We start from the raw sequence: 25599 nt of genomic DNA, 5'->3' as shown, positions 1-25599 counted from the left end.
AAACAGTATATAAATTAAAATGAATTCTTTCACAAAGCAATATGTTTATATCCTGACTGTTATTACTTTCTGAGTCTGATGACTAAAATAAAGAATACCAAGAATAGAGCCAAAATAATTCCAATAACTATTGCAAAGGTAATGTAAATTAAATTAGACTGTGCTATGACTTCACCACTTCCTAAAACAGCCTCATATGCTACCTAACCTACTAATATTGTAACATATATATTCGTACCTTAAGACGTTAGTGGAAATAGATTTTAATTGCTAGTAATTTCTATATATCCTTGTTTTATTACTTATTTTTCATCATATAAAATATATTCTTTGCCATCTTCAATATAAATTGGATATCCCTTTTTACGAATACCACAAGTAGTATATGGGGAATAGTCATTCTCCTCATCAATGCTTCCTGAATAAGGAATAGCATACATTAAATAATTGACTTAAGCTAAATCATCCTATTGATAAGAGGTTGATGCGGGATAAAAACGGATTGTGATGCTCCCCTAATTAGAGTTATCATACTTAATTATAGTAAGCTTTCCTTAATTTCCTGGCCTAATTTATTAAACAGTTGAACCAAAATAAACTTCATATTCCATTTTTGTATCATTTGATGTAAATGTATTGTTATGTAGATCATATCTATTATAATCAAATACAGAAACAAAGGATTGAATCTGAACATACTATTCTTATGAATAAATGTATTAAATAGGCCGTCCATACGTCTAAACTAGCAATTATTAATAATCTTTCACTAGAGGAGATGACTAAGGTGCATATGGATCAATAAGTACTGCAGGTCTACCTTTACATGGATAAATAACTAATTAAGATGGTATATAGGAAACCTTACTCTAATAATGATCAATAGGATAGAATTTGCTTGAACCGTCATGAATAATAGACTTAGTTTCTTAAAATCCAATAAAATTTTAAATATTATAGTTTTGTAATAAATTGACTATATATGGCATTGAACTTCTAAAGTTCTTTTAAGACAACAAAAATCCAAATCTATATATTACTGTTATATAAACCCAATCTCCTGACAAATTTTAAAGTTAAATCATCTAAACACCTTTATCATATACGGTGATCTCTGAATTATCTAATGAAGGAAGCATATTTTTAGTGGAAATGGCAGTAATAATAGTGTTTGTCTACATTTCGTCAGGCAATTTATCCTTTCTACAGTATATATCACTGCAAAATGGACCTGAATGTAATGTTAAATTTATTTTAGATAAAGATTTTGTATTAATAGCATATGAATGTAAATATTAATTTCCATAATAATGATCATACGTAAAGAAATTTATATTACCTATAGCATTTGGATCAATAACAGCTTGACCTCTAATTGTAATTTCTACTTAGCAACTAGTCACTACAGTGGCAATAATATTCGTGTGTGCCTAAAGTTTACCCACAGCCTATATATTTTACCAATTTTAATAATCAATTGTAAATGTATCATTAGAATGTATTTATTTAAAATCATTCAAACACTATTTTTCAGCATATTATAAATTTGCAATATCATCTGTGATACAAATTTAGAAATCACAACCTTTTGACTATATAACTAAGCGATCACCAGGAGAGTTATTACTAGAACATGTTTTACTTAATGATGGTATATTCCCAAATAGTCTAGTCATATTTGTAACTAATAATGTTTTGGATGGTAAAATACGTTAAAATTCATATAGATTAGTTCTAGCGAAACAATAAGGTATAACTTTGAGTGAACCAGTGAACTCGGAAAGATCTAACGATAACTATATGAAAATTCGTCCCGCTTAATGCCTAGAGTTAAAAAGGTCAAACAGTTATTCATATGTTTCTGTGGAGCTTATTTTTTTGACAAAACAGTTATCTTGTTAGGTAATCACATAATTAGATTACAATATTCCATAACAAATGTGCAAATTATAAATTAATTTAGCACATAATTTTTCATTAGAAGGTATAAATTAAATATTAGAATAACCATTTGGAGATATAGTAAAATAGGAAGTCGTAATTCCATTCTTTACAGGAAATATACTTGCCTCGCCTCCATTCTTTTCTAACGGGGGTATCATAAATAATGGATATGTTGTAATACTATATCTAAGAATTTTCATAGAGGATGCTTAATCAGAACAATCTATACCTTCACAAATAACAGTAACAAAAAATACCCTATGGTATGATAATGGAGCGATATTTTGTGTAACAATTATAAATGATTCGTCGTCTAATTTTTCTATCGATCCATCTAAAGCTGATAATTTTATAATGTAGTTAGAGCTATTTGGGCATGGGGAATTAGAGATATAGGCAACTAAATTTAAGTTAGTTTGTGATTCCAAAATATCATAATTCTTAAGTTCTAAGGAGAATAATAGTTCTTATTATGGTAATATTTCTCCCTCTTATGATAAACTGTTAGGCTTATAAACATACTCTTTACCAGTAACTGCCTCATCGCCAAATAAAATAGAATCATTAAATGTTTAACTATCGAAGATTTACTTGATATTTTCACCAATTGGAGCAGCGACTAAAATAATTGAATTTTTAGCCTAAACTGTAAAGAAAATAGGTGTGTTAGATGCATTTAGAATATTTATTATACACTTATCTTAAATAATCGAGCAAGTAAATTTTTATACATCTTTAGTCTGAAGATTAGGCAATTAGTCAGTAAATGATGCATAGATGATAATTTACTCTGTATATTATTGGACAATAAAGTCTACTCCCTTAACTGCGTAATAATTGGCATAATAAAATTCTGGATCTCCCTCTGTTTCTAAATGATTAAATACTATAGGTATTCTATCTTATAACAAATATGAATGCTCTGCCTTTACATAGCCCTTGCATTAAGTCTTACAATTTATAGTAGCAAAGAATAAATCGCCAGAATATGCTGCATCAACTGAGCGTAATGCAGTGCTTTCATAACTTAAAACAGGGGTAGATAATTATAATGTTTTAAAACTTTGATCTTAAACAGTGGCATGGCCAAAAGATAATGTTGTATCTTTTGTGTTATTCTCATTCAACACAGACATTCTTACTATATAATTTGACTCTGCTCTTCCGGTTACTGCGTATGCTTGATCAGAAAATTTAAAAGGTATCGCAACAACTAAATTTTACTAATTTAAGCTAAAATTCAAGCTTTAACAAGGCAACAAGGCATCATTAATTGATGTTAAAAAAAGTTAATAATGATAATAATGTTTTTCCTAGCTACTAATAATTTTATGAGGAATAAATTGCATTCTTTAGGGCATTTGTAATGAGATAATGGAAACTAATGGGTCTTCTACAGTAAACTTAGCTCTAAGAATACCATTCTAACTTTTTGCATCATAGAATTTATCATTAGGGAATTTATTTCCATCAAATGTGCTCAAAAAATATAGCTGTACTTGTTAGTCGCTTAAATCATCAATTTCTGACGCAGTACCAATTAGTTTAGTTCCTTTAACACCACTTTCAAACTAAAATACGCGCTAACATCCATAGAATGCTGATATAACATCTGTATATCCTTAATCTAATTAAGTTAGTTAACGTCTGAATTATTCTACTGAAAACTAGAAACTAGTTTAATTAACCTTAATATACAAATACCCTGGATATTGAGGTTGGATGTCTTTGAGTGGTAACTTTTAAGTTGGATCACCAGATGTAAAAGAATAAAACACACTATTTTCGTCAGCATCGGTAAGAATTTACATTTTTACTGTGTCTGAGCAAACTGGCACTCTGAATAAGGTCTATTAAGTTTAATCATCCAAAGAATCATAATTAAAATTGGGTAATAAAAATATAGAGTCATCATACGTAAAATATATTGTAACCGTCTTTTTATCAAAATTTTTAATGTGGACTTCATAGTCTCCTACATCTCCATTTAGTGTTGTTCTAGCATTATTCCGTAAAAACTATGAACTTGATGATTATTTACAAGTATTGAAATCTAGAGAGCTACCACAGAAGTACCCAGTAATTTAGATTGAGTCTGGTGTTTCAAGGACTCCTTGTAATAAATACTTAGTATTGCTATGTTTTATCTAGATTTAAATTGTCTCACCAGCTGGTATAGTATAATTATAGGTCGTTCCAGAAAGTATTAAGTCAGATAAAATTAATAGCATGATTTAAGGAAAGAAAATTTTATTATATAATTTATCACATATTATTTATGAAGATATTCAAATACATATTCTACTTATAAATACTTATTATATATTTATACAGAATATTTTAATTTGTTACATTCTTTCAATGTTTTTATTAATTTAATAATTTGGGATCTTAGAGGAACCCTATTATTTTATAAAAATAAATAACTAACAAATATTATTTATATTTATTAAGTTTATATAGTAAGAAGACTATCAGTATAACCAATTAATGGGCATTTTATGTTTGGATTCATTATCCGCTTCAGTATTATTATAATTACTAATACGAAATTCCATTTTATTTTATTGTGTATTCTTATGTTTAATATATATTCAACTTCATCAGAATGAATTTCTTTTTCTGAAGTTTAGTTTAATATGTAAAATTTAATTATTTCATAAATTGGTATTATAATATGCTTTATATATATCTAAATATTTTGATAAAATAACATCAATATTTTAATTAATCAATATAATATTTGATTTCTTATCACTGCTTAAAAGAAATCTATAATTAATATCAACTTTTCAAGGTTTATTCTACTATAATGTCAGAATTCAGTTATGTGTTAAGTGGAATCATACAATGAGCGTTTTTCTAAATGTTAAGTATTAACAATTATTTTCAAGAATAATGTTTATGTAATATTATATACTATTATATATATTTTCACTTCATAATCCATTCCCGAATGAATCTTCAGAAATAAAAATATGGTTTTGTAGAGATTAGACAAACTAAAAATATGAAGTAGCATACTATTAATAGATAATAAAAATAATAGATTGTTAAACAGCAATAAAAACAATAGAATGTATTAAATAAACAATTAGAAAACGCACCTTTATTAGTAGGAATTGGTTGTTATCAAATAGAGTATCAAACAGATTAGCTCATTGCCCATTTATAATAAATTATAAAACTATCTTCTAGACCAATTATTATTGTTCCGATTAATCTTCATGGTAAATTTGCTCTAGATGAAATTTTTCCGTTGAATATATTGATAATTATAACTTCAGATATAATTGATATTCCCAATCCTTTAAAACATTAATATTTTTAAATGAAATTTTAAAATCCTGTTCTCTATTGGAAAATCAATTAAGAAGATGTTATTTAGCTATAATTATAATAACAAGTTCCAGTCATTTAAAAGTCTAAGATTATTGAAAATGTAATATACGGATCTTTATTTGATATTGAAACACTTTCAAAACATATCCAAACAATAAAAGGAGATTTTAGAGGGCCTTGGATGAAGCCTAGGGGTGTTGGGAGAATACTTGAGGCTCAGTAGCTTAATGAAACAGATTTTTCTCTGAAAGTTATCATGTAAGGTAAAGGGACAGGAGCTAGTTACGTTACAACACTAGGTGATTTCTAAGTTATTAAAATTGATGATATAGAGATTGCACCATATATATAAATGTTGTCTGCTAGACATTAGACGAATATAATTGACAATGAAGCTTAACCTGAAGATATGAATTAGGTATATTAAAATGATGATGAATTATAAGAAAGCGATGATTATTCATAAACAGATATTATTGAATGCACGGATGGACCTATTGAAAAAGATTACGAATTTAAATTGGCATAAACTAGAGATACTTTAGAAGAAAAATTAGAAAGACCTGATGATGTAGAAATACACCCCAGACGGGAGCTTAGATCAACTTTAGAAGGTTTTGCACCAATGAAAAGTATTAGAACATCAACCTTTCCATTTTAGTCCTAATCTACTTTAGACATTAAGCAACTATACCATATTCAGTAACCTGGTTAGTTAGAAAGATAGATATTAAAAGAGACAAGATCATTACCAGGGGATGATGAATGTTATTTTTCTACTATAAAATAAGTTATAATTCGAGTTAATGCATAAGAGATTATTGACTATTCATAAAATTAGCGTTAAGTTTTATCAAATTTCTTTTAAAATGATTAATAATATTAAACATTGGTAAATAATTTACCAATTTACCAATAAATAAATTTTACATCATTGAATTTCGTTAATAGGACAATTATTTTCACTCTTTAACATGAATAAAAAATATCTCTTGCTCATGCTAACATTACCTCATTTTACACTAAAGAAATTATTGAAATGACATAATAATTTACTATATAAGTAGGGTTTAGAAGAATTTTCACTTTACCAACCCCTTATCAATAGGTTTCACCATTCAGAGGTAAATTACTAAGGTTGTATAAGACAATTCCTACAACAGAATTATCTATTTCATTCCCTTCATCTCTATGTGCAATTCATACGCAAGCTCCACCTGTATTAATATTCAAAGATAATTATGTTGGTTCTGGAAAAATTAGATGTTTTAGTGCAAAGTTTAACATTTTTGAAAGAATTACATTAACTGGATGGCCTTATAGAATACATAAAAGAAGGTGTCTAATAAGATATATGTTTTTTAATACGTTAGATGTTAAATATTTTTAATCTGCTAGTTTAACATGCGGTATGCTAAATGGTAAAATTATGGCACCTATGGGGGAAAAAGGATATTTTAAAGCCTAGTTTGATGGATAGCTATAGAACGGATAGGTTATTGAGTTAAAGCTGTATAAATAAATAGTCAGTTGTGGACTTAATTTTGGTTTAATAGCCATGAACGAAGCTTCAATTCATGATATCCTATATTTTATTAGCTAGAAATGGAAAGAGTCTGAAAAAATTTTAATGGAGGGTTTCTGAGTAATAAATATTCTACTTATTATATACCGTATAGACTTTATTAGAAATGGATTAATTCCTAGCTATCACAAAAACAGAAAACCCTCAAAAGTAGTTTCTAAACATTGATTTTGTCTTTCGAAATTCGATTACTAATTTAATATTAGCTAAAAATTATGAAGAAGTTATTAAGCTGTTATTAAAGTATCCCAAAGTTTTAATACATGACAATACTCAGTTAGCATTTAAAGTGCTAGAACTAATAAGAACCAAAAAGAACGAATAACTTATATAAATAGCTAAGTATGTCGCAGAAAATGCAGAATATAATAATATTTTGATAGATTCTATCTAATTCATATAAAGTAAAGACAATGAGGAAAATCTTATTATATAATGTATAACTCTTATATAAAAAGAATTATTGAGAGGTAAGATGCCTGATAATGAACTATAAGTATTACAGTGATCAATTTTATCACAAATAACCGCCAAACATTTTATTTACTAATTTTTTACAACATTCAAAATCAAAACAATGCATACCTATCAGTTATTTTAATTTATAATCAAGTCCTTAATAAATCCTTACACTCTCTTAAATTAAAATTTCAACATCTGAAAGCTACATATTTTATAAAACATCAGTAGGAGAATCTGAATTTAAAATAAGGTCTCTGTTAATTTTTAATTCTGCGACAACTGTAACGACATTCATTTAAAAACCTGCAGCCATGTAAAAATCCCAAAGACGTAGAACAGCTTCTAATGGCGGTTATGAAGCGTAAAACGACATTAATCTTGAAAAGGCAATTAGTAGCGGTGTTATTTTCTTATTTTATAAATAATTTCTAAGCTATTCGTCTTCTTTTTCAAGAACTTTATCTACAAGAGCACATGCGGCATGAACACCAATTAGGTTTGGTGAATAGTAAGTTTATGTCTACTTTAAAAGTTCTAAAGACGAGCTGAATGCTTCCGGCTCTGACATATTATATAGTAAAGGGGCGACTAATACATTTATACCTTAAACATAATCAATTCCATCATGTTATAATGCATTTAAAACTCTTATTAATTAATCTTCCTTCACAACCCTCTGAAAATTATCAGTAGCTAATGTTCTTTTGGTATCTTTTATTATTTTTTCATACCTAGATGATTTCTACTTTTCAATATTAGTAATATATCTTGAAACATCAATCTTTTTAACACGTAGAAGCAATTTCCATGCTAATGATCTATATTCATCTTAAATAGGATTTTATACAGCTAATTTTCGTAGTTCATTTAAATACTAATCTGATGATGCATTATTTTATAAATTCACTAGAACTTGCTTCATTTTTAATAAATAAAATAATATATATTAAATTAATTTTTCACTAAAAGAAATCTTAAAACTTTGCCAGAATGCGAACTGCAAGAGTAACTCCTTGATTAAAAGTATATTCTTATTCACAAATTTCCATTTCCTATTTCTCTGAAAATCTAGTCATGACTAATTAGAAAATCTCTTCAGATAACTTATTGCCACTAAATAATCCATCTACAGCTGCAATTAACGCCCTTTTCGCATTTTCTGATATACTTAATTCAAGTTCATCCGACAGTACAAGAAACCCATTTTTATCTCGTAGGAAACCTAGTTCTGCAAGTGACGTTGACGAGGTAGCAATTGAATTTTTATCTAAATCTGAAAGAGTTCCAACATAGTTTTGTAATGAAAATTGAGTTAGCAGCTTAAAAAATTCAATTTGTAAATCAAATAAAGATAAGAAAATTGATGACGCTGAGAAACTATACAAAACTCGTGATAATAGGCTTTGAAGATTAAGCTTCCGCACTGATCTAATTTCAAAACCTGTAAAAATGGGAAACTAGCACTTAAAATATATTTTTTAACAAGTTGATGGTTTCACAAAGCTTGTTTATTATAACTAAGAATGTACTGAGTATATAGCAGTAATCCCATCGTACTGACTTTAGCAGTTAGATAAATTTTGAATTATTGATAAAGGTATTATACCTTAAATTTCCCCTATTAAGCAAAACTAATTTTCAAACTATTCAAAAATCTAGTAGTTTAATTTGTTAGCCTTAACTGCTTTACTTTAAAAAGTACTCAAAAAAGGAAGCTCAAAAATCGTATGCGATGCCTTTTCTAGTGATTTTAATGCCATTTCATTAGTAATACCAAGTTTGAGCCCAAGTTAAATGAATGAAATTGCTGTACCATAATCAGTGAATATATGTTGTTTTTTTAGGACTTCATATGCTTAGAACTAAGGAATATCCCTTTTTTAGAGTAGAAATTCCTGCTTTCTTGTTAGTAAAGCACTACAAATATCCTAAATGGTAAATTTATTTAAAATAGATAGATTTTCAGCGAATTATTTTTGTAATAACTAAGTTGAAATAATGCCACCTGGAGCATAAGTTTATAATATTTTTTTAACTTCTCCTTAGCTAACCTAAAAGCGTAATAAAATTGAATTCTACCTGAGTTACCGCAATGATGACGAGAATGCATTGCTAGTCAATACTATAATGAAAAAATGCCGTTTATCTTTCATTCTCTAAGTAAAGGCAAGCTTATTTAACTGCAATAACTCAGGGTTTTCTACAATTAATACATGAGGACGTTTTTTCCTTATAATTCCTTGCCTAAAGTCGATAAAAGACGTTAGAGCTTAATCAAACATATTTGGTTGGACTGATCCATCGAAGGATTCAAATACAAACTAAAATCGGGTTAATGTCTTTGTTAAAAATGTTGTCATACCAGAACCAACTGGAGCCTCAAGAATTATGACTCGGCTACCAAGTTTGTTTCGCAGCTAAAGATGCTTTTAGGAGCGATCAAATTAGTTAACAATTGAGTATGGGTCTTGCTTTTTAAAAATAGCTTTCCAGAGTGCCAGATATTCTTGAAATTACATGACTTCCTTTTCTTAATAAAGTGATTCCATTTTACACTAAATGTATTATTATACGGTATAAATTTAAAACATAAAGAATGAAGAAAAAAAATCAGAAATGTTAAATTAAGGAGAATATATTATCTGTTGCAGAGATAGGATAGTATCATCAATAGTATCTTAAAATATCTCAGTGCAATCTTAGTAAATTCTGTTCTAAGTGCTTTAATTTTCACTGTGAGGAGCTTAAAGAAAAGGATGTTTTAATTAAAATTCTACAAGAATAACTTCAAAAAGCATTAGAATAATTATAATATCAATCATTTATTTTATCAAAATCATAAATATCAACTTAAATTACTGACCAACAAAGTTATGACACTAATTCTATATAAATAAGTAGAAAGCCTTCAAAATCAACATTATCTACCTTTAAATTGGAAAAATATTAGGAAAACACGTAGTCATTTTCAGATTCTCAATAAGTTTCTCATTTAGAAATTGTTGATTTAATAACTGAAATAAATGAAAAAGATAATCATACATTTTTGCATTCATCGAGTTAGCTATAAATACATAAATATCAGTTATAAACAAAAGATTAATTTATTCAATCTGATGGTATTATTTGTTCAGACTTTTCTTAATATCATTAGGCTTAGATATCTAACGAATCAAAATCTACACAAATATATGTGGCTGAAGATAATTATGTCTAACAAGTTAGCATATTAAAATAAGAAATTTATTCACTAGATCAAGAGAACTCTAAGATGTAGACAAAACTAATGTAATAAATGGGTAATCAAAGAATTAAATATGAAAATACTTTTAAAATAATGAATGAGGAGTTAGAGCAACTTAGAAAACTTAAAGTTGAATATTTATAATTATAATCTTAATTATCTAGTATTTTACCATCCAAAGATTACTTTGTGGACGTATAGTAAATTTTATTGGAACTAACAGAAAATAAAGAGTAATTAGGGATCGCTAACTCCATTAAAGATGCACTATAATAGTAAAATATTCAAAATACTAAAAAAATATAAATATTGCTTTATGATCTAGATCTTGAGTAATAAAATTACAAAAAACTTAAAGTTAATAATGAATTTTCGATTAAACAGAACGTTATTTTTACGACTGAGATTCAAGATTTATATAAAAAATTAGAGTCATTTAAAAGTTTATAAGATACCCATGAATAAAACAAAGTTATGAATTTTACTATACAAAAATTACAATACGAAATAGTTTAATTAAACTAATAAGTAAATATACTGGAATAATGGCGTAAAAATAATTCTATCGATCTTAAAGAACAAATAGAACATAAAAATAATATAATATAAGATTTAATATTATAAATAGATTAACTTAATACAAAAACAATTAAATAGGTATTCTATGAGCGATGGAAAATATAAGAAAAGGTTAAATATAATATTTTTCCAGATTTGAATTAAATTTATTCTGGTATAGAATATATTATAAAATTGAATCCAAATTCAGATATTCTTTTATAATAAAAAGTTGACGAATTTGTCAAGATTATTTTCAGCAAACATATATATTCATCTTTTTAAGGATTGCCAGAAAGTTTTTCAAGCGATTTTCATCCAGATGATCGCTTTTATATTTTAAATTTTATGATATCCAATTGGACTTTGTTTTAAGAGACAAAAACATTAAATGTTATTACTCATACAAAATTAATATAAGAACTTTTAGGTTTCAAAAGAGATGATATATTTCTCAACAAAATGTATGAGACAGATAATATAAGTATAAGTTTAGCTGGATGTGTAAATAATATCTGTTTCTTTCTTGCTCTGGCAGGAGTTAAAATTATTCGTAACGCCAACTCAATTTGGCTCTATGGGCCTGGAAAAATGATAATGCTTAAAAATTTATAAAAAGATGATCACTGAGTATCAAGGATTAATTATCCATTGTCATAAATTGTATATTTATGTAAATATTTACGATCACCATACCTAAAATGTGTTTTAATATTATTGAAAATATTAAAGTGATTAACAAAGTAATTTTATTTTATTTCATCTTCATTATCTCCAGCATCATTACACTATTCTGATATTTATCTATCATACAACTACACATCTACGTGCTTATTCAATTAGATAAGATCTTCATAGTTACATTGCTTGTTATTAATTTCTAATAACTACTTTATTACCCAATTATTTTTACTAATAAATTAGGTAGAAACTTATTTGTTAAGTAATTAATAAGTATTCGCTAAAATTTAGGAGTAGTATATTCCAGAGAGCCCTATTGTTTAACTGTAAATGATGTTAGAATCATATACAAATGAACTCTAATAAATTTTAAACCCATTAATTAACTTGAATAATTTAATAGGATAAAATTAACCTTAAAATAATACAAAATAATTTTTTTTGAAGTCTGTTATTTCATTAACAGTATTAAATTTTTCCTCATAAATATCAAGATCAAAATTCTTTATCTAGCTATAAAATTCGTACTCATAAGTAGATACTCTATTTCTAAAAATAAATTTTTAGCTATTTATTTTTATTATAAACTCAAAGAAATCTTTAACTTCAAACGAACCAGTATGATCTGTTATTATTTTCTCTGTAAATTTACCATCATTATTTTCAATAATAATATCAATGATTTCATTAGCACAAGGATGGTTAATAAGATTAAGTAAAACAAATTTGTTCTAACTTACTCTTATCAATTTATATAAATAATTTTAAGACTGTTAAATGCTAATCTCAGATCTAACTTTTTCTTATTTTCCATTAAATATAAAATCCACTTCAACTTATATTGTAGGACTTATTTTTTCAATTTCAATCTAAAATTTATTTGATTCTGGATGAATAAAAGTATATGTTTTATATTTTCCTTTGATATTTATAATAGATGTACTTAAATTATGAATATTCAGAATATCTAATTTAGACATTAACAAGCATTCAATATCTATAGTCTAGCACGATAATAGCAATTCTGGGTTGAAAACTAAATTGATAAAAAAATCTGGTTTAGCTTCAAGTTTTTTGACTTTTTAATAAAATGTTTCCAAATTATTTATCTTAACTAGATTGAAATCATAAATATTTAAAAGCTCTAATTTTTCTGCATATAGTTCTATTACAAGGTCTTCATTAAATTTTTAGTATATATCACCTTATTGTATATTGATATTTTAGGATTTTATCTAAATCATACTCATATCCCTAGACAGTTGCCTTTAAATAATTGATCTTTTGAATTAATAATAAAACGAAACTCTTTATACATCTAATTATAGCACAAATATAAAATCAGATTGATATTATGGAGATAGTGTAAATGAGTGGATTTACTATACAAAATCATTACTTATTGAAAGTTCAAAATTTGGATTATTTAGTTACAGTTGGTCTAATACTATGTTGTCTTCTATTATTGATTATGTATTTATAAAATAAACTTATAATTTTAACTACACTTAATTATTAGTAATTGTTTCAACAGAAAAATTAAAATCGTCTTACAATATAATTTTAAAACTTGGATTATCTGAATATTATGTGGATGGTTTATTTAACTTATCTTTTAAATGTTATACAGCGCTGTCATCTATATCTATGCTCTTAACGTTATTATATGCAGAAAGATATAGATAAAACAACGGTAAATTAGTACAATTTAATTTTCTTAAATAAATCTACATTTAGCTATTAGATAACGAAAAAGCAATACTATCATCTAATCTATCTCCTTTGATAAATTTTTAATACAATTAAAAATCTTGATATAGCTATTAGCCAAATTAATTTAATTTGTCATAACATTTATGGAAAACCAATAAATATTGCTATTCTTCAGAATCTTCCTCTTACTGTAATTATTCTAAACTAAGAAAATTTAAATATTAGGAGTAATTATTATTTTATTCAATTGATGTAAGTTGCTTGTAAACTTTTGGTAAATTTACTGCGAAATCTATTTCGTTAATAAATCTTTACTTATAAGTTTATAATTGTAATGGATTTTTAGACAAATAATCCACAAATGTACCATAATTCATTTATGATGGATCCAAATTATAACTATTATCAATATCTTAATATGCTTAATCTTTAATTATACTAGACAATTATAATTGAGAATCGTTACTAAATCGCTATTCATTAAATTTTATTATTCTTCCTAGAATAGGATCAATAATACCTTCTTCAATTTTGTTAATTTTTTAAAAATTGCAGTATTCTTTTTGTAATTTATTTTTAACAATAAACTTTTAAAAATTTTATTCACATATAAATTAATCAGGGAATGCTATTAATATTTAAAATATTTCCTATGAGTTTTAATCCTACTAACAGAGCTCTATAAATAAATCTTTTGAAGGCTTACTTTATTGTAGAAGTTTATTCATTTAGTAGAGACCTTATAGTATAATTTATATTATAATTATTTAGATTGAAAATTTAAATTTTTATATCCATGATAATATATATTAACTATTACATTTGTAAAATTTAATTTATTATTTCGACTACTTGTAAAACTTTTAGTATATAAAAAGAGATTATTAAGATAAAAGGAAACTCAGACATCAAAAACATAATCAACAATCATGTTAACAGCCTCATTCATATTAGCTTCGGCATAAGATCTAATACTTTCGAGTTCCTTCTCCACTTTAGCAGCAAGCTCTTTTTCGGTAGATGCTAATGCTTCTTAGTTTGCATTCTTCAAATCTTATAATTATCTTTCTTACTCTTTAACGAACTCAGATACCTCAGCTTAGGCGTTTTCTTTAGCTTCTTTAATTAATAACTATGCTTTCTAACGAGCTTGCTCTATTAATTTTTTACCATCTTCTTCAGCTAAAAGGAGTTATTAAATTGCATCGTTGGAACGCATTTTAGTGATTAGATTGATTGAAATGAAAATTATATTTAATATATAAGTAATTATCAATAACTAAATTAAAATGCAAGGAAAGAAGACTCTTCTTTAAAATGTACCTTCTATCTTAGAAAAGAGAGAACGCATACATATGGAATTTACAGCTGATACTGATGAATCTAATTCAGATGCATGTCATAGCAGGAAAGATTCATGGGATACTTTTGAATAATCATGTGTTAATAATATCCTAGATTTACCATATTCAGTAGAACTGTAAGAACCATCAGATAATTATCAGTAATTGTTGCCTGTTTCTTAACATGGCCTATAATTTCAAGAAAAAAATCACATAGGTGATTTTTTCGATGTTATGTAATAACATTTTAAACCATCTATAGAACTAAATTTTGAACCAGAGTTAACATCCAATGTGGATTGGTATAATGAAATAAGTGCTTTTAACTAGCATAATAATATTGTTGAAGCATCATAGTCTATAGAAATAGAATAATCTTAGGTACGAAAGAAAGATAGATTCAAAAAATAATAATCGTAAAAATTAGTTAGAGAAAACAATATTAATTTTAAGAATTAAATGTTTAGTACGGAATCATAAGCCTTTAACATTTCTTTAGATACAATTCCTATTTATACTCAGTAAGTGGAGTTTTTACAACAAGATATATAATTTTATAACTTCACTATTAATAGTATTAATATGAATTAATCTGAACATGAATTTATTATTGAAGATTTATAACTTATAAATCATGACTCAACAGATACTTCTTCATTATTCGTTACTAAATAAGAGGTTCTGGTAAAATAGTAAAATAAAAAATCTAAGAAAATTTTAAAGATTAAATAATAACATAATAATTGTACTTGTTAATTTATAGAATTCTGTGACTCATAGTAGCATTTTGACATGCTTATTAACTCATTTGAGTAATCATTCTTAATTCCGTTTAAATTAATTCTTGGTTTGTGTTTTATTAGTTTATAGGGTATAGAGATATTATTATATAATGTATTTTCTGTTATTTATAGATCATTTATATTCTTTTTAGCTCTTTGTAAATCTAGAAATTTTCGACTTCCATTAACAATTACTTTATTAGCATTGCCATCAATTTGCTCTATTTCAACATAATTGGTTAAGTTATTAACAACATAAAGATATAGTTTTGAGTATTAACATTCAAACGATTACTAATAATTTAAGGTTCTAAATTATCATTTTTATGATAAAATCGAATAAAACTTCCTGCCAGAAGTATAATAGTATTATAGATTTAATGAATAAATTTAATTTGCTTATCAATATAATATGACACTGGTATAATTAGCTGACTATAAAAGAAAAAAATTACTTTCATTAAAATTGAATACTTAGTATTAATTTAGTTCAGATCAGTGTGATATTAATTATAATTATCTTTAATAAGATGATGCTGCTATACTTCTTAACGAATAGAATGATGATTCGATATGTTATTATGTAAAGTCTGATGAATATTACTTATCTGGTTAATGTAATTTAGTAGGACCTACAAGTAACAATTATGATGAAACGAATATTGCTGGAATAAGATCCCTTATTAGATTCAGAAATAAGTTATTTTTTACTATATCGGATTAATATGGAAATGGCATACGAATTATTTTACCCACTACATCTTAAATTTATCTTTAAAAATTATAATCGCACAATCTTAGCTTTTCTAATATTCTTATTATTCATAATTAGTAAGATATAGAATTATAAACATTATCATTTCAGAATGGAGTTGAAGTTCTATCCGGTTACATGAAGGAAAATTTCAAGCCATTAAAGTCATTTTAAATTTTAAATAAAAGATTTGAAGGATTAGAAGTTACAACAAAAATCACTTTTAATAATATATTTTAATCTCCGGATGAATATGAATTATTTAATTCTTAGTTATTTGAAGTTTTAAATAACTAATTATTGCCAATTTCATAAAATTCTTTAAAATCTAAAAATGCTATCAAATAAAAATCACTTAATATTCATTATGAAAATTTAAGATCAGAGTAAAGCGAGCGAAATACTCAATTCTTATAATTTCAATTTTATGAAATACAAAATTGGAAACTAAACTAATTTCATTCACAATAATTACCTTCATTACTATCCAAAGATTAATCTATAAAATATATATACTTAGTATTTAGTTAGTTTGTACATTAATTTATTATTTTTATTTGTCTTAGTTTTATTATTTTTTGTAGTATTTCTATTAAATATCCTAAGCCTAGCAAATTAGTATAATATATTTAGTTTTCGTTACATGTATTTTTAGCATCTATTTAATACTATCTATAAAAGTATGTTTTAAGCTTAATTTACACATTTAATACAATAAATACATTTATTTTAATTATCATTATAATTTATTTTGTTGAGGGTACCAAACCTACTAAAAAATTGTTTTAATAAATATTACTCCTACTTTTATGCGATATCTTTGATAGAATGTAATATATTAAAGGAATATACCAATGCATATCTATATTGTTATCATTTATTATTTTTGTTAAAGCACTTACAACATAAAATAGTCTATAAAATTTAATTAATTTAACATCAACAAAAAAATATTTTGAATAGAATATACCAATTTAGGGCTCTGTTAGTGTCGGTTAAACTTCATATTTAACTATGCTTCTTCTAAAACAGACGCATCATACAGATATTGTACCTACAAGTATGCTTATTACCATGTATCGATAATTTGCAGTATATTTTAAGAAATCAAATTAATCATCTAAAAAACCGTCATTTTAGGCATATAATAAAAGACCAATTAAAATAAATAAACATCTTAAATTGTAACTACAATTATCATTGGTAACATAAGAAATAAATTCATAATTGCACCAAGATAATATTTTTCCTTGGAATGTTGACATACTTAAGTTAAATAGTTTAAATATCTAAAATGTTTAAGGTTATTCATCGCTCTAAACAAATATAAAATTAGTTACAAATGAATCTCTCGTTAATTAAAAATACAAGTTTGTTTATAAATATCATAATTTTTTATTACCCTCTTTATTATAACTTAATTATGTAAAATAACGAATTACCTCATCTTTTCCATTCTTTAAGTTTTAATTTGATGCATTATTTTCTAAACATAAATCGACTAGAATTATTCCTAATTAAGCAATAATTCCTGATTATTTTGAATTAAAATTAACAAATATTATTCTACCTTCATAACGGCAATAACTTCATTTTTTGGATGTCTCAAATTTAATATCTTACGATGAATTCGCATAATTTGATGAAATTTGTTTCTTTTCAACCACTTTTGGTGGATCCAGATAAACTGTTTCAAAATAAATAAGTAATATAGGTAAATTATTAAATCTTATGATCTTTCCGTTTGTTAAATTTAACGATATTTATTAGGATTAATATGAAAATTTATAGTAAATTTATCTAGGTAGTATTAGGTAGGTTGGAGTTTCTGATTGTGGTATTGAGGCGGTTCGAACATAACCTCCAGCTGGCAGCTATATTAGGGATAGTTTTATGCCAAAGGTTAATAAACTTGAAATGCAAACAATATTATAAATTTTATTTATAGATTTCGACTCTGTTGGTGTTATTGGTAATTAAAAAATCTAGAACTAAGGATATTGTGATTTTATAAATCTAGAACTGAATAAACTTTACACTTAATTATGTTCAGCTTTATTAATTTAAGATGTTAAAAACATCAATCCGTCGCTAATTCATATTGAAAAATTCGTATTTGTGGCTGAAATGACCCCATTTTTGAACAAAACGTTTTACACTGAAAATTTATTCAACATTAAGCGAATTTAAAACTATTTATTAAATTCTTAATTAGTAATTAGCTTTTTTGATCATGTTTCGCAAGCCCCTGAAATGGATCATTTCTTGCACTTTGTGACTACTTTCGGACTCAAAAAATTAAATTTTAAAAGCAAATTCGATTCCATTTAATCGCTTTTAATTACCATTCATCACCGCCTTTTAGAGCGTCAAATTCTGTGCTTTGCATCATTTGCATACGATATACTTGCATAATCTTTGATGAAATTCAATTCATACCAGTTTAAAAATGACCCTTAGTTGCAACTTTTTGTGCAACTCGAATCCTGCAGCAAAGACGTAAATTTGAATGATGTCTGCCAATAAAAATGTGCAGAAATCTTTTTTTTTAATGCTAACAATCAAGTTAGATTTTGCTTCAAAAATCTATGTGCAGAATGCCAGTAAAACTTTATTTCATTTGTTTACGAGCCGTTAGCTAAGTTTGAAAGCTATACATTTTAGCGGTATCACATTTCTCTAACAAATGCTGTGAATTTAGCTTAATGTCAAGAGGATTTTGTAGCGATTTTGACATAGGGAGGGTTCATTTCTGATCTTTTTGTACGTTAGCTATTGAAAAAAGAGGCAGATTTGCTTTACGAGGCGAGGCGAAATGGATAAATAGCTCAGAAATCATCAAGGTCATGCTTTGTTTAAATATATCACGATATTTATTAGTTCAATTTTAGAAATATTTGCGAGGTTTTATATTCTATAAATTTAATATCATCACGCTAAATGCTATAAAGGAAGGCAATTGGATCAGATGATAACTTTTTGGACGTAATGCGTTAAGCATAAAATAATGTTTTGCATGAGATTGCATCAAAGAAAATGCTAAGAACCTACAATGAAAATGGAGTAGAAATATGGTCCGGTGGAGTGAATTAATTAGGTGCAATACCTGAAAATTGGACGTGGGCAGTTTGCTAGTGATGAAATTTTCATTTTAGCGATCAACTTCTATAAATTTTATCTTAGTTATGCTAATTTGTAGTTTACCATCTCAGTATTTATTATAAAATGATAACCTACAATTAAAAACTACAAGTATCAATCTAAGTGGCTTCTGAATTTTACGAAAAATCAGAAAGGTAGATAGCTGAAAATACGTTTATTTTAAGGCTTTTGCTTTTAAAAAATTAGAAGCTTCGAATTGTTATAGCATAAAATTTAGGAACAAGCCCAGATGTAGTTAGAAACTTTGCTAGTAAATAAATGGTACGCGAACTATTTAAGTTACCAAAGTGCTTATTTGACCAAATTCGAAAGTAATTTTGGCGGGTGCGCGGAAAAAGTACTAAGGACTAATAATATTTTGTTATTAATTATTTGAATAAGAACACATACAAAAGTCACGCTTATCCAGATTTTTTTGCTTAATTGATTGTAAGGTTGTTAAATAATCCAGGATTAAATATTAATATATTTGATGAAGAATCATAATATCCTAACATATCAGTTTCAGGTTAAAAAGGAGAGTTTACTGATCTTACCGTGGGACAGGATATACTAACAGAATAAACTGACGAAAATATCTTGTTAGACGCTGTTAGATTATTTAGTTTATAAAAAGAACTATAAAATGTCTGAACATTAATATTATAAATATGTAAAACAATATGCTCATACGATACTTCTAGCTTCTAATCATTGTACCAAATTATCCTAAGAATCTTCAACAAAATTGCTTACTTTTAATATTTAAAAAGAATATTTTGATTTCTTTAGTTCTAAACCTCTCGGTTTACTATACAATAAAGGAGCAACAGTTCTTTTACCTAGTTATGATTTTACTTAGGCGGCCCGTAATGAATAATCATTTTCCTCTCGATATGGTGGTGCAAACTATTTAATAGCCTTTTGGTATGAAAAACATGGTTATTGCCTTATAACATCTATTTTATAAGACCCAGGACCTGGATTTGTCGATGATTTTTATACATCATAAATAAATCGCTATTAAACGCCTATAGGGCACATAACAGAATTTTAGGTTAACGGCTTAAGATATTATTTAGTTTATAGATATTTTGGCGGCGAGTGATTGTGTTTTTTATACACTGGTTTAAATGATAAGTTTTCCATAATTTTATTATGCCATTTATTATACATATAATAATAAACTCATTCAAATAAGAATTGCTATTCCTAAAAAAATAATATTACAATAAATATTAACAATATAGAAATTAATGAAAATATCGCCTTTATAATCATATAAATAATATATATTGAAGTCTTATAATGTATATTTAGACTGATTAGTTTATTCTGATTTATTTAGGATAGCATTCTATTATTTACATTATAATTAGCTAAAAAAGTAGCATATAAGATACTAAATACAATCTAATAAAACAATTGATGATAATTTATTCCTATATTTATATTTCCATATTATTGAAACTAAAACCTTTAACATAATTGTTCCACTTAAACTATATAACAATTATTATCTGGTAACACTAGTAACATTACATGATTTTATAGATATTGAATAAATACCAAATGAAATAATTTAGCTGACTTTTGCAAACCAAGTATTTGAATAAAATAAAAAAAATACTAGTAACATAGCCCTAATTATAAAGACTATTTACTTTGAATTTTTAATGATTTCTTTTTCTGACTAATTATTTTATTGGTAAAGATAATATAACAATAATATGATGTTAACTAAAATTGGCTATAAATTCATTCTAAACTATAATTTTATTTATTATATATAATATTATAATAATTCTGGTTGGTTCCAAATAATTCTAATTACTATATATTTGTTTATAAATATAGTCTAGACATTTACGTGGGCCTCATATATTTATGAATATTACGAACAGATCAGTTAAACAAAAATACTAATGGAAATAAGAAGAGAAAGACATTTTACTTCATCATGCCGGGAAGTATAAGATTCTAGGCTAAACAATTAACTGGGATGAGATTTAACAAGTATTTCCTCATCTTACGCTCTCCTAATTGCAAACTCAGTTAAATAATACTATTAGATAAAGATGCGTGAAGTATCCAAACAAAAATCACAACTGGTCTGAAAAAGAAGAAACATAACTTATCAGTAAATATAACTAATGTAAAGGTGATTGGAAAAAAATTAACAAGAAATTTTCTAATTTTACACATTCTTAGCTTAAAAATAAAATTTAAAGAATTAAAAGAAATAATCCAACACTTTTAAGAGAACCGAATTATATAACACCTCCAAAAACAGATAAGTAAAAAGTTTAATAAGATAACTATGATAGAAGTTTTAGCCCAGTATTCAATATGGATATGGAAGAATTAGATTTCCCTGGGCAATTAGACTAGTAAACAATCGAATATATTGAAAGAATGGTAAAGTGATCGAGAATATATTTATTTATACACAATTTATCGGAATTATCATCTAAATGTGTAATTACAGTATATTGAGTTTCACATTCACGTTATCCTACCTAATATTCTTAATATTATTATTTTAATATTTAAATAATAATATTTTAGAATTAAAAAATATACTTCTTATATTAAGCAACTTCAAAATTGATCTAGATTAAAAAAATGTCATTTGCATGCCCAATTAATTCATTCAGAGCCTTAGATGGCTCTTGCCACTGCTTTCCAGGATTCCATCCTCCAGAATGCTAGTCACAAACTTGCTCCCAAATGGAATCTTGCATTGGTTAATGTCATACTATTAATGGATAGGCTACTTGCATTGACGCATCTTGTGCAGATTCTTTTATCAATATGAATAATATTTGTTAAAAATTATGTAAAAACTGTTCAGGATTCTGCTTGACTCAAGGTTGTGTGAATTGCGATTTAGGTTATTTCAAGGTTGGAAATATTTGTCAGAAGTGTCGTTCTCCGTGCTAAAGTTGTATTAGTTTATCATTTTGTACTCAATGTCAATCTGGTTTTCTACTGATAAACAATAAATGTAGTTCGTGCCCGCAGAATTGCTAAATGTGCAGCTCATAAAATATATGTGCCGTATGTAAAGACAATTATATTTTATATAATAATAGGTGCGAAATTGGATGTGATAATGTTCTAAATTGTGCAAAATGTGTTAATTTTAGATGTCACCTATGCCATGAAAGCTATATCTTGTCTTAAAATTCCTGCCAAAGGTGTAGTTTAAACTGCGTAGAATGTAACAGTACTTAATGCACTAAGTGCTTATCTTTTTTCAGTGTATCAAATGGTGTTTGTATTCAATGTTAGATTCCATTTTGCGACGCTTGTATTGAACCAAATAAGTGTATAAAATGTGCTGATTTGACGAATTTAGTAGATAATAGGTGTATTAATTGCACGTAGATGGGTTTTTTTGGATGTGAAAGGTGTACATCGGAAAAATGTTTATCTTGCAATAAGGAATATTTTATGTAAAATGGACATTGTATACTGAATAATTGTTCCCTTTTCAATTGTTCATAATTCTAACTATGTATAGGTGGAAATATTTGTATCTGTAAACCAGGGTTTGAATTGATTTTTAATACTTGTTAAGCAATTGAATGTGAAAAATCATGCATTTCAGGTTGTATGTTCAACAAATTCAAAGGAACGAAATGTTTAAACTGTATAGCGCCATTATATCAATCAAAAGATGGTTTTTGTGTTAAAAAGTGTTTAAATTGCAAGTAAAATGAAATCTGTTAGTATGAAAAGGTTTGCTCATAATGTCCACTTGCAACTTATCCAGATGAGAATTAAAATATATGTGTTAAATGCCCTATCAGTTGTATAGTATGTAATAAGAATGAATGTAAATAGTGTATTTAAAATACAGTTTTATCAAATAAGTAATGTATTAGTTGCTTATAAAATGGATGCAAAACATGTAATGGGTAAGGATGTTTAACTTGCAACTAAGGATTTTAGTTTAAGGATTTTAATTGTTATTAAGATATTTGTTTAACTTGCTTAACTAACGAAATATGTACCGGGACAGAGTGTTTATGTGCTGAAAATTATATAAGATATGAAAAATTGTGTGTGCCTGAATCCTGTTAGTAACTGTGTCAAGTTGATTGTTAGGATAGTGTTGATGGAAAAATATGTCCGCAGATACTTTGTAAAGATGGATTTATACTGCTTAACAGTGTTTGCGTTCTAAAATGCGATTCATGCTTACCAAATCAGTTCTGTAATAATTCAAAATCTTGTTAAAATTGCGATTAAAATTTCTTTTTTGACTAGTTTTCTTACACATGCAGATCAGGACTTTAATGCGGAAAAAATATTGTGTTCAATTGTATAACTTGTAATGAAGATATTTGTACTGCATGTTCTTCGAATTTGATTATTATTAACAATGTATGTGTTCCTCCGCTAATTTGTAAAATTCCTAATTGTGAAATTTGTGAATCCAAAATAAAATGTATATAATGTTTATCATCATTCTTGCCGGCAGAAAATGGTACAATTTGCTCTACTGTTATCCCATCATGTAAGATATAAAATTGCTATTCTTGCCCTAGTTCGTCAATATGCAACATCTGTTTTGATCCATTTAAACCAACTTAAAACGGGCTAAAATGCGCCACATGTGGACTCCTACTAGGATGCGTGAAATGTTAAGATAATAATGATGAATTTTGTGCTGAATGTGACGAATTTTCAGTGTTCGATGGTGCAAAGTGCATATAGTGCTAGCCTGGCCAAATAAGCAGTTAAAACGAATGTAAGCCCTAAATATCGTGTTAAAATATTTAATTTTGTAATAAATGTAGTATCATAACACCATATATATGTGATGAGTGTGTTGATGGTAGTGAAATTGATACTTAAGGCTCTTTGTGTTCTTGCTCGGCAATTAATTATTGTGGGGTTTGTTTTTAGGGAATTTGTGTATAGTGCTTCTAAGGATTTGATTTAATTGATGGAAAATGTTACCAACAAGTATATTGTGCTGCGATTCATATAGTAGGCTGTTAATAATGTTTAATGTCTTAATGTGTAAATTGTATTACTGGATATGGAATTGATATCTAAAATACGTGTTAACCTTGTGACTAATTATGTTCAAAATGCTCCAAAATTGATTAATGTAGAATATGCAAAAATGGAGAACTTCCAGTATATGGTAAATGTGGATGCTCTTCTAACTGTTAATTTTGTAAAAAAGCTTTTACATGTAATGAGTGTGAATATGGTTATTATTTAAATGGTTTGGAATGTGTAATCAATTGCTAAGATTTTGATAAAATCGAAGTCTTTGAATAAAATAAATGTGGGTTATGTGCGACCTTGGAAAACTGTATATTTTGTGATTAAGATAATATTTAAAAATGCTTTATTTGTGAAGGGAACGTAAAAGCTAAGAATGGTAAATGCAATGATAATAATTTATGGTAGATTTTATTAAGTATTATTGTTATATGTGCAATTCTAGTAGGAATTGCCGTTTGGATTGTTTATTTTAAAAAGAAGAAGCTAAATAAAAAATAAGATAGCTATATGATTTTTCCTAATGCTGAAAATTGATGTGATTTTATAAAACTCAGTCAATTTCAGACAATACAAGAATTTAATAATTTGATTACTCAGTAAAGTCACCATTCTTACTATCTGAATTTTCTTTCGAAGATTTACCGACAATAATATCATATAACTTATCATTACTATTAAATGATTAGACTAAAATATTCACAAATGATGGAGGATATGAAAAGCCTTTGTATTGAAGCTCAGATAACTAAGCCGATAATATTTTTTTTTATAAGCAAGGACTTTATTTCTCCAAAAATTATAGCTTCAATTCAATATATGCTTTCTCTGTTAATTTAAAAGTATTTTTAACCATTTAATTATTAATAAAAGTTTTTAAACTACCTTCTGAAATATGCAATGAGTTGATTATTTAGTCTCTCGTTTACTAACTTTTAAGTATAATTTCTCTTACTATAATAGGATTATTAATAAATTATTGTGTAGAATATGAAAATATCTCACTTAAAATTTGTGCCATTTTC

The 25599-nt window shown here is 26.3% G+C and overlaps 12 protein-coding genes across 12 annotated transcripts; 7 read left to right on the top strand and 5 right to left on the bottom strand. All coding sequences in view use genetic code 6, as the record gives it.

The window, feature by feature from the left end:
* Window positions 1-29: 29 nt before the first annotated feature.
* SS50377_25720 (uncharacterized protein) lies at window positions 30-4175 on the bottom strand (the record flags this gene model as incomplete). Its single annotated transcript, XM_067909549.1, has 1 exon — window positions 30-4175. One exon carries the CDS (start codon window positions 4173-4175, stop codon window positions 30-32), a length of 4146 nt encoding a protein of 1381 aa, XP_067762305.1.
* Window positions 4176-4954: 779 nt separating this feature from the next.
* On the top strand, window positions 4955-6931 carry SS50377_25719 (Ribosome biogenesis protein; the record flags this gene model as incomplete). The annotated part of the gene is made up of 1 exon (XM_067909548.1): window positions 4955-6931. One exon carries the CDS (start codon window positions 4955-4957, stop codon window positions 6929-6931), a length of 1977 nt encoding a protein of 658 aa, XP_067762304.1.
* Window positions 6932-6977: 46 nt separating this feature from the next.
* On the top strand, window positions 6978-7379 carry SS50377_25718 (uncharacterized protein; the record flags this gene model as incomplete). The annotated part of the gene is made up of 1 exon (XM_067909547.1): window positions 6978-7379. One exon carries the CDS (start codon window positions 6978-6980, stop codon window positions 7377-7379), a length of 402 nt encoding a protein of 133 aa, XP_067762303.1.
* A 9-nt stretch (window positions 7380-7388) lies between these two features.
* Window positions 7389-8255, bottom strand: SS50377_25717 (Rab-GTPase-TBC domain-containing protein; the record flags this gene model as incomplete). Its single annotated transcript, XM_067909546.1, has 1 exon — window positions 7389-8255. The coding sequence occupies one exon, from the start codon at window positions 8253-8255 to the stop codon at window positions 7389-7391; it is 867 nt and encodes a 288-aa protein (XP_067762302.1).
* A 37-nt stretch (window positions 8256-8292) lies between these two features.
* On the bottom strand, window positions 8293-9882 carry SS50377_25716 (uncharacterized protein; the record flags this gene model as incomplete). The annotated part of the gene is made up of 1 exon (XM_067909545.1): window positions 8293-9882. The coding sequence occupies one exon, from the start codon at window positions 9880-9882 to the stop codon at window positions 8293-8295; it is 1590 nt and encodes a 529-aa protein (XP_067762301.1).
* Window positions 9883-9929: 47 nt separating this feature from the next.
* On the top strand, window positions 9930-11765 carry SS50377_25715 (uncharacterized protein; the record flags this gene model as incomplete). Its single annotated transcript, XM_067909544.1, has 1 exon — window positions 9930-11765. The coding sequence occupies one exon, from the start codon at window positions 9930-9932 to the stop codon at window positions 11763-11765; it is 1836 nt and encodes a 611-aa protein (XP_067762300.1).
* On the bottom strand, window positions 11759-14257 carry SS50377_25714 (uncharacterized protein; the record flags this gene model as incomplete). Its single annotated transcript, XM_067909543.1, has 1 exon — window positions 11759-14257. The coding sequence occupies one exon, from the start codon at window positions 14255-14257 to the stop codon at window positions 11759-11761; it is 2499 nt and encodes an 832-aa protein (XP_067762299.1).
* Window positions 14258-14430: 173 nt separating this feature from the next.
* On the bottom strand, window positions 14431-14748 carry SS50377_25713 (V-type proton ATPase subunit G; the record flags this gene model as incomplete). Its single annotated transcript, XM_067909542.1, has 1 exon — window positions 14431-14748. The coding sequence occupies one exon, from the start codon at window positions 14746-14748 to the stop codon at window positions 14431-14433; it is 318 nt and encodes a 105-aa protein (XP_067762298.1).
* Window positions 14749-14818: 70 nt separating this feature from the next.
* SS50377_25712 (Transmembrane domain-containing protein) lies at window positions 14819-19546 on the top strand (the record flags this gene model as incomplete). The annotated part of the gene is made up of 1 exon (XM_067909541.1): window positions 14819-19546. The coding sequence occupies one exon, from the start codon at window positions 14819-14821 to the stop codon at window positions 19544-19546; it is 4728 nt and encodes a 1575-aa protein (XP_067762297.1).
* Window positions 19547-19633: 87 nt separating this feature from the next.
* SS50377_25711 (uncharacterized protein) lies at window positions 19634-20203 on the top strand (the record flags this gene model as incomplete). The annotated part of the gene is made up of 1 exon (XM_067909540.1): window positions 19634-20203. The coding sequence occupies one exon, from the start codon at window positions 19634-19636 to the stop codon at window positions 20201-20203; it is 570 nt and encodes a 189-aa protein (XP_067762296.1).
* A 1233-nt stretch (window positions 20204-21436) lies between these two features.
* Window positions 21437-21976, top strand: SS50377_25710 (Myb-like DNA-binding domain-containing protein; the record flags this gene model as incomplete). The annotated part of the gene is made up of 1 exon (XM_067909539.1): window positions 21437-21976. One exon carries the CDS (start codon window positions 21437-21439, stop codon window positions 21974-21976), a length of 540 nt encoding a protein of 179 aa, XP_067762295.1.
* A 198-nt stretch (window positions 21977-22174) lies between these two features.
* Window positions 22175-25111, top strand: SS50377_25709 (Cysteine-rich membrane protein 2; the record flags this gene model as incomplete). Its single annotated transcript, XM_067909538.1, has 1 exon — window positions 22175-25111. The coding sequence occupies one exon, from the start codon at window positions 22175-22177 to the stop codon at window positions 25109-25111; it is 2937 nt and encodes a 978-aa protein (XP_067762294.1).
* Window positions 25112-25599: the final 488 nt, after the last annotated feature.

Source organism: Spironucleus salmonicida, chromosome 6 (genome assembly GCF_000497125.1).
Source record: "Spironucleus salmonicida strain ATCC 50377 chromosome 6, whole genome shotgun sequence".
Lineage (NCBI taxonomy): Eukaryota > Fornicata > Diplomonadida > Hexamitidae > Spironucleus > Spironucleus salmonicida.
This window is presented reverse-complemented; position numbering and strand designations above follow the sequence as displayed.